Source organism: Lampetra fluviatilis, chromosome 45 (genome assembly GCF_964198595.1).
Source record: "Lampetra fluviatilis chromosome 45, kcLamFluv1.1, whole genome shotgun sequence".
Classification (NCBI taxonomy): domain Eukaryota; kingdom Metazoa; phylum Chordata; class Hyperoartia; order Petromyzontiformes; family Petromyzontidae; genus Lampetra; species Lampetra fluviatilis.
Window position 1 is genome coordinate 6,963,326 of NC_136319.1, and position 12,554 is coordinate 6,975,879.

Genomic DNA, 12,554 nt, shown 5'->3' on the forward strand with positions numbered 1-12,554 from the left:
CAAACAACCTGCATTATAGGACATCTACAGTATATATACATATAAAAGTTAGTAGTTCCCTGCGTCTTGTTGACATTCGGGTGATCACCAGAAAGTGCTTTGCTTTATCCACCGCTTTCTTTGTTGTCTGAGTGCAGCGACGAATTCGCCTTGGCTCCGTGTCGCCATAGACTGCGACTGTATAGCGCGTTGTGGCGAACGGCGTGCGAGTGGTGCAGCTCGTTGACGCCCAGCTGCTGCTGCTGTTGTTGTACAACATTAATGGTTGACGCCACATCAATGTCACTTTCAATTCACTACGCGCGATTGTATCACCGATGTGACTTTTTTACTTTGACGACAGACACTTCTCATCGTTCTTGATTTGAAGCTGTAAAAAAATATCTACGCGATTTTACCGAAAGAACCAAGAATATAAAATATATTGTTCAATGTTTAAAATCGTCAATACCTAAACAAAATAAGTCATCACCTATGCTTGTCAATGTTAACATTTTACATCCTTTACTCTGGCTGATTTTGGCAGATTATATGTAAAATATTTCTTTATATTTTACCAGGTAAGATCCACGGAGCTATATAACTCTCTTTTTTAAGCGACCTGGCCACGATTGAAAGCTCAACAACGTGGCTTTTCGCGTGGATATGTTTTCAGCCAAAAACTTTAAACGCGTGATGTTGATTCTAAATGTCGAGGGGAAACCAGAGGAAGCAGAAAAAATCCACGGGACCACGGCGAGAGGGACACGCAAACTACAAATATACAGCAGGCGTCAGGGTTGGAATGGAACCCACGACCACCTGTATACCAGGCAAGGTAGTTAACATCTCCTAGCCACCGAAGCGATTTGTAAAAAGCATGGAGCAACCACGACGAACAAGGAAACGATCTGACTTCACCTGCAGTTAAATTATGAACAGCACTAGACTCGCCCTGGAATGTTCCCCGCGGCAGCCCATGCTCACCTGTGTAGACGTGGCGTTACATTTGTAATGTAGCTCTCAGAGACACCGTCTTATTCTTCATGTATATTTATTATGAATAAAGTCTGCTGACAACGTAACGAGTGACGATATACACTTGGGTAATTATACGACTCTATTCTGATGAGACAATGTAATTCTAGCCTCAAGACTACTCAGAGACGATGGAGACGACGGCGATTCCCCACAACAACAGCTCCCAGGTCCGGTTCGCACCGGCTCTTATTCAATCTACGCCCTTGTTTCACGTCACGGCCATTGGGTCACGTGCTTCCCCTCACGTGATCCTGTCAACGCTCGTCCCATCAATCATCATTAGCACTTCAATTAGTAACCATGGTCCCGGGGAGCCGTACTCTCCCTCTATCGCTTCGTACTGTCTTTTCAGATTTAAAAATATAAGTAGGCTAATCGCGACCAATATTATTCATTAAACGTGTTTTTGGGTTAGATCGCGTAAATATTTAACGTGTCGTTAAACCCGCCACCACCCGACACAATCAAAGAGAAAGGTTTGTCACGTAAACAAAACACTGGCTAGGGTGAGGCTGTGCGTTTTTCCCAGCAAATCACACCCATGTCAGATCGTATTCAGGGTTTAAAAAACCGATTCCCCTAAAGCAGGGGGTTCAGAAACCAAAATAACGAGACATTTTTTCTTTGTTTGTTACAATTCGGTAAGTAAAAAAACCCAACACGTTATTTCAAGAGCCGCAATGCAACGTGGTGTGAGTACGAGAGACGGTGGTGGTGGTCCTTGATAAATAAGAAAGTGGTGTGAGTACGAGACATGGTGGTGGTGGTCCTTGATAAATAAGAACGTGGTGTGAGTACGAGAGATGGTGGTGGTGCGTGATAAATAAGAACGTGGTGTGAGTACGAGAGATGGTGGTGTTGGTCCTTGATAAATTAAAAACGTCTCACGAAGCAGCCGTCCCTCAAAGAGCCGCACGCCGCTACGGAGCTGCAGGTTGCCGACCCCGTGCTCTGAACCAACTGGCGTGAGCGTCAAGTAATAATAATAATTTAATACTCTTTGGTTCACTATGGGAACCTCATTTGCCAGTAAAAATATGATAATTGGTTCTTTACCCTTCTATCTGGCAACAAAACTGACACCTTTTTACAAGGAGTCATGTTTGCATAGACCGCAATACCTGCAGTCATAATACAAACAAAAGAACATAACTCTGATAATGTGCACATAATGTGCACATTATCAGAGTTATGTTCTTTTTATCACTCTTTGGTTCTTTCGGTAAAGTCACGTAGGTATAAAATAAATTAAATCACGACGTTTCGGGCGCAACACAAGCGTCCGTCATCAGGTGGGACAACCACAGCAAGAAACAATACGGGTAAACCCATATGGGTTGACAGGTATGGGTATGTAACAACATTACACATCACACTATACAGCACACTATGCACTGTATATACATCAGCTATAGTACATGGTGAGAGTATGTAACAACATTACACATCACACTATACAGCACACTATGCACTGTTTATAACTCAGCTATAGTACATGGTGAGGGTATGTAACAACATTACACATCACACTATACAGCACACTATGCACTGTCTATAACTCAGCTATAGTACATGGTGAGGGTATGTAACAACATTACACATCACACTATACAGCACACTATGCACTATCTATAACTCAGCTATATTACATGGTGAGGGTATGTAACAACATTACACATCACACTATACAGCACACTATGCACTATCTAAAACTCAGCTATAGTACATGGTGAGGGTATGTAACAACATTACACATCACACTATACAGCACACTATGCACTATCTATAACTCAGCTATATTACATGGTGAGGGTATGTAACAACATTACACATCACACTATACAGCACACTATGCACTATCTATAACTCAGCTATAGTACATGGTGAGGGTATGTAACAACATTACACATCACACTATACAGCACACTATGCACTATCTATAACTCAGCTATAGTACATGGTGAGGGAATGTTGCAATATTACACACACGTGTACTATATCTGAGCTGTACACAGTAGATAGTGTGATGTGTCATGTTATAGACAACCTCATTGCTTGGGTCCGGGTAACGGCCCCCCAGATAGTAAATATAAACACACCCTGACATAGCTACTCATTGGTGTGAGTCACTCTCTTTCATTTTGATACAATACTGACGCATTTACAACTCATTCAAAAATATTAATATAAACACAAAATCACATAGCTACTCAGTGGTGTGAGTTACACTCTCATAGACACACGAAGAAACCGATATGCACACAAATATTGTTACGTGCAAATTCACACGTAGTAAATCGTTTTATAGAAGTTTAAAGGCATGTGTCACTTGATACCTTGGACAACCTTGCTAATGAGAAGTTCAATCGAGCGACTTTCCCATCATAATATTTTAACCATCAACATCCTGGGGGCTCACAACATCGGAGATGAACAAGGAAGCCAACATTTCTTAGCACGAGGTTACAAACCTCACGAGACACTCCGTGGAAATGTGCTCAGATAATACAGGTAGGAACAATGTTCCACACTGCCCACCAGGGATTTATTGTCTGTCTGTCTGACTGTCTGTCTGTCGTGCATAAATAAATATATAATACACACAGCTCTTTGATTGGTGGAGACCTACTGCCGGGTACGGAGAGGGGAGGTGCCTAAGGGAGGAGGGTCAGGGGAGGGGCCTAAGGAAGGGGGGAGTCAGGAGAGTGGCCTGAGGGGGGGGGGGGATCAGAGGAGGGGCCTAAGGGAGGGGGGGGCAGGGGAGGGGCCGAAGGATATGGGGGGTGGTCAGGGGAGGGGCCTAAGGGAAAGGGGGTCAGGGGAGGGGCCTAAGGGAGGGGAGGTAAAGGGAGGGGCCGATAGTTAAGGGGGCTGGCTTCCTGGCTGGCTGCCAGCGTGGTGGAGATGTAGCTCAGTGGGAGAGTGCACGCTTTGCATGTGCGAGGCCCTGGGTTCAATCCCTGGCATCTCCATGTCGGAAACTTTTATTTAATTATTTTATTCAAACTAAGTTTGAATTCCAAAATCAATTGGCTGTGTCAATGTCCCTGTAATAGGGGTGCACATGAACTCTCGTAAATATTACCCTATATGAACGATACCTTCAGATGCATTTGTGTTGATTTCAGGAACTTGCTATTTGTACAACCAGCGATGCAGACAGTGTTCAAATGGTTTACTTTAACATTTAGAGATGAAAGCAAGTGCTTAAAAGTATCCAGAACACTTTTATTTACGAATTAAATATTTCCAATAATAAATTAATTAGGACAGCATTATAGTATCCATCCACATGTATTCTTGTTATTTATTTTGTTTCAAAGAAATACATTTTGCTTGGACTCTGTGCAGACTCGATGTGTCCAGGGCCCAAGGCCAACAGGAGAGTGAGTGGGGTGACAAGGGAGAGGAAGAAGCTGATGACGAAGTTTCACCCCGTACCGAGGTGGATCTGCGCCCCGGTAGAACCAGAATGGAGATGTAGCTCAGTGGTGGAGTGCACGCTTCGCATGTGTGAGGCCTCAGGGTCAATCTCCGGCATCTCCATGTTGGATCTAGAATCCATGTTGGAAGTTTTTTTAAATTTATGTTTCCAACAAAGGTTGATTTTCAAAATCAATTGGCTATGTCCATGTCCCTGTAATCGGGGTGCACATGAACTCTCGTCAACACATTCCTGCGGAGGGAGCTGGAAGGAACGTTGGTTTTCTCGGTCAATGGCCAGGGTCAACGGCGGCGTGGTGTATTTCGCAAATATGGCCAACTGTGAGGTTGGGCACAAGCCGGCGTGAGTCGGTTAAACGTTGAGTTTTATAAAGGCACCACGGGGTGACCAGCCCTTCCCCACCCTCCCCCACCCAGCCCCTCCCCTCCCCACCCTCCCCTCTCCACCCAGCCCCACCCCTCCCATTTTTGGATTCACGACAGACGGACACAATAATCCCCTGTGGGCTGGTGGAACCAGGTGCTTCCTACCAGTATAACCCTATATGAACGATATATGAGGGTGAATTTGTGTTGATTTCAGGAACTTGCTATTTGTATAACTAGCGATGCACACACTGATCAAATAGTTTACTTCAAATTTTGGAGATGAAAACCAGTGCTTTAAAGTATCCAAAACACTTTTTTATTTCCGAATTAATATTTCCAATAATAAATAAATTGGGAAAGCATCATAGTATCCATCCACATGTATGCTTGTTATTTCTATTTCTTTCAAATAAATAAATTTTGCTTGGACTCTGTGCAGACTTGATGTGTACAGGGCCCAGGGCCAACAGGAGAGTGAGTGGGGTGACGAGGGAGAGGAATAAGCTGATGACGAAGTTTCACCCCGTATCGAGGTGGAACTGAGCCCAGGTAGAACCACCATGGGGATGCAGCTCAGTGGTGGAGTGCACGCTTCGCATGTGTGAGGCCCCGGGGTCAATCCCCGGCATCTCCACGAGGTGATATTTTTCCAGTGGACAATTTTACTCGAAAGAATATGCGTGGCTTGTTTTCATTCGTTATGGTTGCTGAGCACAGATCCAGAAGACCAACATGTCAGCAATGAACATCACTACAATCAAAGTTGTAGTCGATAAGAGTTAACATGTTTATGGCATTCATATTCTCACGTAGAATGGAAAAAATAAAATAATAAAAACATAAAACAATAAAATTATCACGACGTTTCGACTGCAACACAAGCAATCGTCATCAAGTGTGAAATCAAAATATTTATGAAAATGATCAAGATAACCGTAGGATGGACTTCCAAATTTGAGCAGTGCGTGGAGGAAGCCGAGAGAAAAGTGTTGTGACCTGCCGAGTGGTGGTCGAACGGAGTGGGTGAGAAGAACATCAGTTTGGAATCCTCATCGCTGAAGGATAACTCAATGAGTGGAATTATACAGGTAGGAACAACAGTTTCACACTGCCCACCAGGGATTATTTGTCTGGCGTGCATCGCCCCTCCCAAACATGTATGTTCAGGGATTGGTTGAAGTGCATCACGTGACCGCGGGCTTTCTGTCGTGCACGAATGTGCTGTCTAACCAAGTTCCTACCTGCCCACTCCGAAGGAACGTGTTCAAGGTCACAGACACGAGTTTCGTATCGCACGCAACTGTCTAGAGTCTAGACGCACCGTGAGACACGTTACACGGTCGGCTTTCACCACTTCCAGACGGGAGCCAGGTCCACTCGCTACGCTCTCAGTGGGAGCTGCCAGCGCTCGCCACGACTCTCAGTGGCTTCTCACCGATAGCCGCTCGTTGTGGCTGAGAGACGCTGTCCCAGTAGCGCACACGGCAGCGATGAACCAAGACACGAATCGACTCTCACCTGCTTAGACAGGAGCGTGGCATTCACACCGCGGTGTTGGGGTTTTCGGGTCGCGATTTCTACAAAACCCAGAGAGGCCAGGCGAACGGTGATGGTTTGTCCCTTGGACTGATGTCGTCGGCTATGGTGAGGCTTCGTGGGATTCTGCACCAAACCGTACCGTGTAAAAAAATATTATTAAAGGTTTAAAAAAAAAAGTATGTCGTCTCTATCATTGCCATTATTTTAGCATGACAGTTTCAAATTATCTTTAAAAAGAATCAACTTAATATTGTAATTTTTTTGACAAATGATCTTCTAACTTCACGTGTAAATGAGTGGGGGGATCAGGTGGGAGGGTAGGAGGGTGATCGTATTGGGTGGTTGAGCAGGTGTGTGTGGGTGGAGATTAGTGTTGTAGTGGTGAGTGCGCTGTGCTACGAACCTGCCGACCCAACTTCGACATCCACTCACGGCCACCAACACCAGTGACCATTGTCTGAACCGGTCATGGGCATCCCCTAGGTCGACTCAGCCTCAAATGAGTACCTGCTGCGGAGTATAAACATCGTCACTCGGGAGACAAAGGCGGCCGGGCTTGGTGCTGGCCACCCACCCACTCGTGTGCCGTGCCAGCCGTCATAGGTGCTCGCTAACAGCACTTGCCCAACAGTCTGTTCAGGCTATACGGGGCATTTTTGTGTGGGTGTGTGAATGAGTGGGTTTGCAGGCGATCAGGTGGGAGGGAGATCAGCCGGGAATGGGCGCCTGAATATGCATGAGGTGGACGGGTGAGAGGTTGGGCAGGCGAGTACGTTGGCGAGTGGATGGGCAGGTGGGAGGGTAGGAGGAACGGGTGGCAGAATGGGCAGGTGTATGGCCGAGCAGGTGTGAGTGTGGGCACGTGGGAGGGAGGGTCTCTGTAGATGGCTGGGTGAGTCGTGGGTTAAGGAGTGACAGGTATCGGGTAGGAGAGTATTGGGTGCAGGTGAGTGGGTTGTGGTCATCATTACCAAGCATAGTCATTGTTATTTTTATCATCATCATACTCTTCATCATCATCCATCAGTCGGGATCAATTCATGATAGCTCATCGTGAATACGAACAAGCAAACTGACCGATTGTGCAGTTATAAATACCACGAGACACGCCATAGAATTTGGCCCAATGCTACAGACAACACTTACCTGTGAAGGCGTATGCTGTAGATTTCCAAATCGTACCGGGTTTAATCTCGCGTAATATAACACAAGGCAGTCAGGCTCAGCTCTGAGAGAGAAACATTCAAGCCTGGATGACAATCTTGAAAATAATTTTCAAATTTTATTTTTATTCACCCAGAATATTTTTACCCTTGACCCACATACAACGTGATTCCAATTCACAGGTAACCCAGAACACAATCAAGTATACTTATATTTACGCGATTTAACCCAAGAAACCTTTATTATTGATAATATTGGTCGCGAAAGCCTACGAGTTAAAGTCGATTTGTTTAACCACGTGAGAACTCAAGATACCAGGATGAGTGTCGGTTTCAAGAGTGATGATGCTGCTGCTACTGATGATTCTGTTACTACTATTACTGATTATATTATTAATGCTGCTGGTCCTACTCCTGATAATATTGATGATGATAGCGATGATGCTGCTGCTTATGTTATTGATTATTCTGTTACTGCTGATAATGATTGTATTATTATTGATTATGGCCCTACTTCTGATACTGATCATGATGCTAACGATGGAGCTACCACTGCTAATGCTGTTGCTCCTGCTGTTGTATTAATTTTGCTGCTGATGATATTTCTGCTGATGATGATCGATTCGAGTTAAATTTGAGTTCAACGAAGTTAGCACTCAGGAGATCAGGATAAGTCTCATTGACAAGAGTTACCTGGTTCACAAAAAAAATAGCAAAACAAGTCAAACCCATGCCAGCAATTAAGAAAATATAAACCTCACACAGCCCAGAACACAATGCGATTAGCGTTCACACAATTACACAACTTAGACTCGAGGTTGGGTTCACACCGGATTGGTGTCTCGCGTTAAGGAGGGGCGCCGTGGTGGCTCAGAAATGTTAACTCCCTCGCCTGGTTTGAAGGAGGTCGTGGGTTGGATTACGACCCTGAAAGCTGCTGTATATTTGGATTTTGCGTTGTCTCTATCCCTGTAATAACACACAATGTCTCTGTGTTATCAATGCGTGTTGAGACAATATTAGTCGTGTTGTAGTGTAAGGTAGATCTTAACTCTCGATATATATCAGGCGCTTAATAACTTTAACCCACTTTAAAGTCAAAACACAGTTCCCATTGTTGTCAGCAGAAGCGTTATCCCATGAATCGAAGGTTGTGGCTTCAGGTCCAAGTCTGAGAGCAGATGATTAAAATATTAATCAAAACAAACCTTTACGAATAATATTGGTGGCGAAAGACCTCCTACTACTACTAGGTATTAAAATGGCTTATATATCTCTCTATGCCCTGTAAAATAAAACTAGTTTGGGTGGGGGGTGTCACTCGACCCCAGGTTATAACAAATGTTTTAGCCCAGCGACGCTCAACATACACCAAGAGTAGTCCCCCCTAGTGATGCCATCCCATTCCCACCCCGGGTTTATCGCCCAACGAGCGAGTGACCGCGAGGGGGACGGCGCGCGTCACCCTGTAGCGTCACGTGACGCGTGTTCCCAGCACGCCCACGGTGGAGCTCCGCCCTCTCGGCGCTGAGCGCCCGTTGAGCGCCACGTGGCGCGCGGTGCAAGGGACGGTGATGTCAGAGAGAACCTTGGCTCCCCCCGCCCTCCCCCACCAGTGCGCTAACCACTGCACCACCGCTCCACCCCACACTGCGCACATGGCTCTCTATACGCTAACCCTAACCCTGTGTAGCCTTCACAGACTGTAGGGCAAGTGCTGTTTGCTAGTAGCACATATGAAGGCCCGCACTGTAGCACACGAGGGGGTCGGTGACCAGCACCACGCCCGACCCGCCTTTGTCTCCCCAGTGGCGATGTTTGCACATCGCAGCAGGTAAAAGTCAGACCCCCCATCAAATGACGTCACAAAGCTTTGCCCCACCCCCCCCCCCCAAAAAAAAACATGCTTCAAATTGCTTCAAGCTATTGTCATTGTAGTGTGTATTTAATGTGGCGCTGCATTCTGATGTTGTAGGAGAACATATTTATTTTAAAAAAAAGTCTATTTAATTAAGTATATTTAAAGTTACTCATTTTGACGTGACGTCACATTTCTCAACCCCCCCCCCCCCCCATCGTCACAAATGTCTGACCCCCCCCAGGTGCGTGACGTCATTTATGGACGGCCCCATAGGTGCTCGCTGACAGCACTTGCCCCAACAGCCTGTGAAGGCTACACGGGGGATCTGTGTCTTTGTGTGCGTGAGTCTGTGCGTTGTGCCCGTTTCTCTGCGCTGCTCACACTCCGTGCTCTCAGGACGCACGACTCAGATCCAGAATCCTCACTGAGCTACCAACAACACCACCCACACGCAGTGCGGGGTAGAGCGGTTGACTAAACGAGTGGTGGACGGAGTGCAGCAGCTCTATGGAGTCGGCGCGGTAAAACGACAGCAGCCCCGCCTCCCAGTGCAGGTGACACCCGACTCTCCGGAGAGGATCCCTCACCGGCACTGAGGTCTTCACACCACCATGACGCACGTAGCAGCTGTTGTTATATTTATATAAAACCCAGGATGAGTCGTTCTGTCCCAGCCCGCACTCGTCACCACCCCCTTTCCGTGCGATCGTCCCGTACGCGACTCCAACCTCACAGCTCCCCGCCGCACCCCCCACGTCCACCTCCCAGTAGTGCTGACCCGACGAGAAGCTCTCGGAGCACAGGGCTTGTGGACAGGCATCAAAATGGTGTGGGTGATCGGGGCGACCCTGGGAGACAGCGGTCCACGTCACCGTCCTGAGGTCCGAGGAAATCTGGAGGTAGTTGCAGGCCGAGTTTGGATCCACAGTCGGTGAGCGTCCGTCTGCAGTAACGATAATCACAGTAGCCGTGTAACAACAGCACCACTATAACAACAGCACTCGTGCACTAACACGCACGTACACTACAATAGAGCAATTCATAATGAGCATTGTTATACACCGTTGTAATGCGTAGCTATCGGTGTGATGACATGTAACGGGCACTTTGTCAATCCACTGATGGATGAGGGCTTCCCTACACCGTGCGGGTCGCGGGGGATATTTGACCATACTTCACCACGCCGGTCACCGCGCGTTGGCGAAGTCAGGCGGCGCAGCTGGCGAGAGCACAGAAGTACAGTACAGCGGTGCGTTTGTCTGCCCCGTCATCTACATTTTTAAAAGTCGAGCTTCAGTTCAATATTCACTGTGTAATAGATGTAAAACATTTGATGATAGCATCAAAATGTGAACTGCTCTATATATTTTAATGCAAGGCTGAAAACTTAAAATATATTAATTGCTTTCAACATGTATTTGTTAAAAATTTTAATTGAAATAGAACGATCAAACATAGAACAATTGTTAAGTTTTTTCGGTAAAGTCATGTAGTAAAATAATAATAAAATACTATAATAATAAAATAATACTAAAATAAAATAATAATGCTTTCAAAATGGTAGCAATAAAATAAAATAATAATAAAAGCATATTTAAATAATAATAAAATAATATAACATTTATAGTTGTGCACTTATAATAAAATAATAATAAAATAATATTCGTGATAAAATAATAATGAAATGATAATAAAATAATAGTAAAATACTAATAATAAAATAAAGTAATGATAATAAAATAATATTATATTCTAAAGTGATACAGTAAATTTAGCTGTGACGGTCCCCCGTGAAGACGGAGACTTGTGTTGCCTCCGAAACGTCGTGATTTAATTGAGTCATTTGCATTTATCATTTTATTTATTTATTTTTACCTACGTGACTTTACCAAAACAACCTAAGAGTATGAATCCTTGCAGTCACGAAAGCTTCAAATCTAGAATTAATTGTTAAGTTAAATCAATAAAGTTCTAATAATAAAAAAATAAAACATTCCAATAAGAAAGTAATAGGACTTTTCAAAAATCGCAGCCTTTGCGATTTGCTAATCGCGTTGTTTCAAATTGCGACTTCGATTTGAAATCGATTCATCGTTCAGCCCCACTGTGCGGTAGTGCACGTGGGAGGCAGTGGGTCACAGCAGCAGCGGCAACGTGGATATCAACACCGCCGCAGCGTCTCTGTGTGTGTACCACAAACACAACCATCTACTGTGTGTCACCTTTCACAGGCTGTAGGGGCAAGTGGTGTTGGTGAGCACCTGTGAAGGCCGGCACGACACACGAGGTGGGTGTGATAGTGTAGTGATGTACACTCGTGTGTGTGTGATAGTGTAGTGATGTACACTCGTGTGTTTGTGATAGTGTAGTGATGTACACTCGTGTGTGTGTGTGTGTGATAGTGTAGTGATGTACACTGTGTGTGTGTGATAGCGTAGTGATGTACACTCGTGTGTGTGATAGTGTAGTGATGTACACTCGTGTGTGTGTGTGATAGTGTAGTGATGTACACTCGTGTGTGTGATAGTGTAGTGATGTACACTCGTGTGTGTGATAGTGTAGTGATGTACACTCGTGTGTGTGTGATAGTGTAGTGATGTACACTCGTGTGTGTGATAGTGTAGTGATGTACACTCGTGTGTGTGTGTGATCGTGTAGTGATGTACACTCGTGTGTGTGTTAGTGTAGTGATGTACACTCGTGTGTGTGATAGTGTAGTGATGTACACTCGTGTGTGTGTGATAGTGTAGTGATGTACACTCGTGTGTGTGTGAGTGTAGTGATGTACACTCGTGTGTGTGATAGTGTAGTGATGTACACTCGTGTGTGTGATAGTGTAGTGATGTACACTCGTGTGTGCGATAGTGTAGTGATGTATACTCGTGTGTGTGTGATAGTGTAGTGATGTACACTCGTGTGTATGTGTGTGATAGTGTAGTGATGTACACTCGTGTGTATGTGTGTGATAGTGTAGTGATGTACACTCGTGTGTGTGTGATAGTGTAGTGATGTATACTCGTGTGTGTGTGATAGTGTAGTGATGTACACTCGTGTATGTTTGTGATAGTGTAGTGATGTACACTCGTGTGTATGTGTGTGATAGTGTAGTGATGTACTCTCGTGTGTGTGTGATAGTGTAGTGATGTACACTCGTGTGT

At 45.1% G+C, this 12,554-nt stretch overlaps 1 protein-coding gene and 1 non-coding gene across 2 annotated transcripts in view; one reads left to right on the top strand and one right to left on the bottom strand.

The window, feature by feature from the left end:
* Positions 1 to 3,920: 3,920 nt before the first annotated feature.
* On the top strand, positions 3,921 to 3,992 carry TRNAA-UGC (transfer RNA alanine (anticodon UGC)). The gene has a single exon. It is a non-coding gene; the product is annotated as a tRNA-Ala (tRNA).
* A 5,663-nt stretch (positions 3,993 to 9,655) lies between these two features.
* The window catches only part of LOC144947556 (zinc finger protein RFP-like), a 55,375-nt gene continuing 52,476 nt past the window's right edge, over positions 9,656 to 12,554 (bottom strand). Inside the window, exon 6 of the mRNA XM_078876776.1 lies at positions 9,656 to 10,339. Within this exon, the coding sequence (XP_078732902.1) occupies positions 9,789 to 10,339 (551 nt within the window). The 3' untranslated portion in view covers positions 9,656 to 9,788. The remainder of the gene's footprint in view (positions 10,340 to 12,554) is intronic.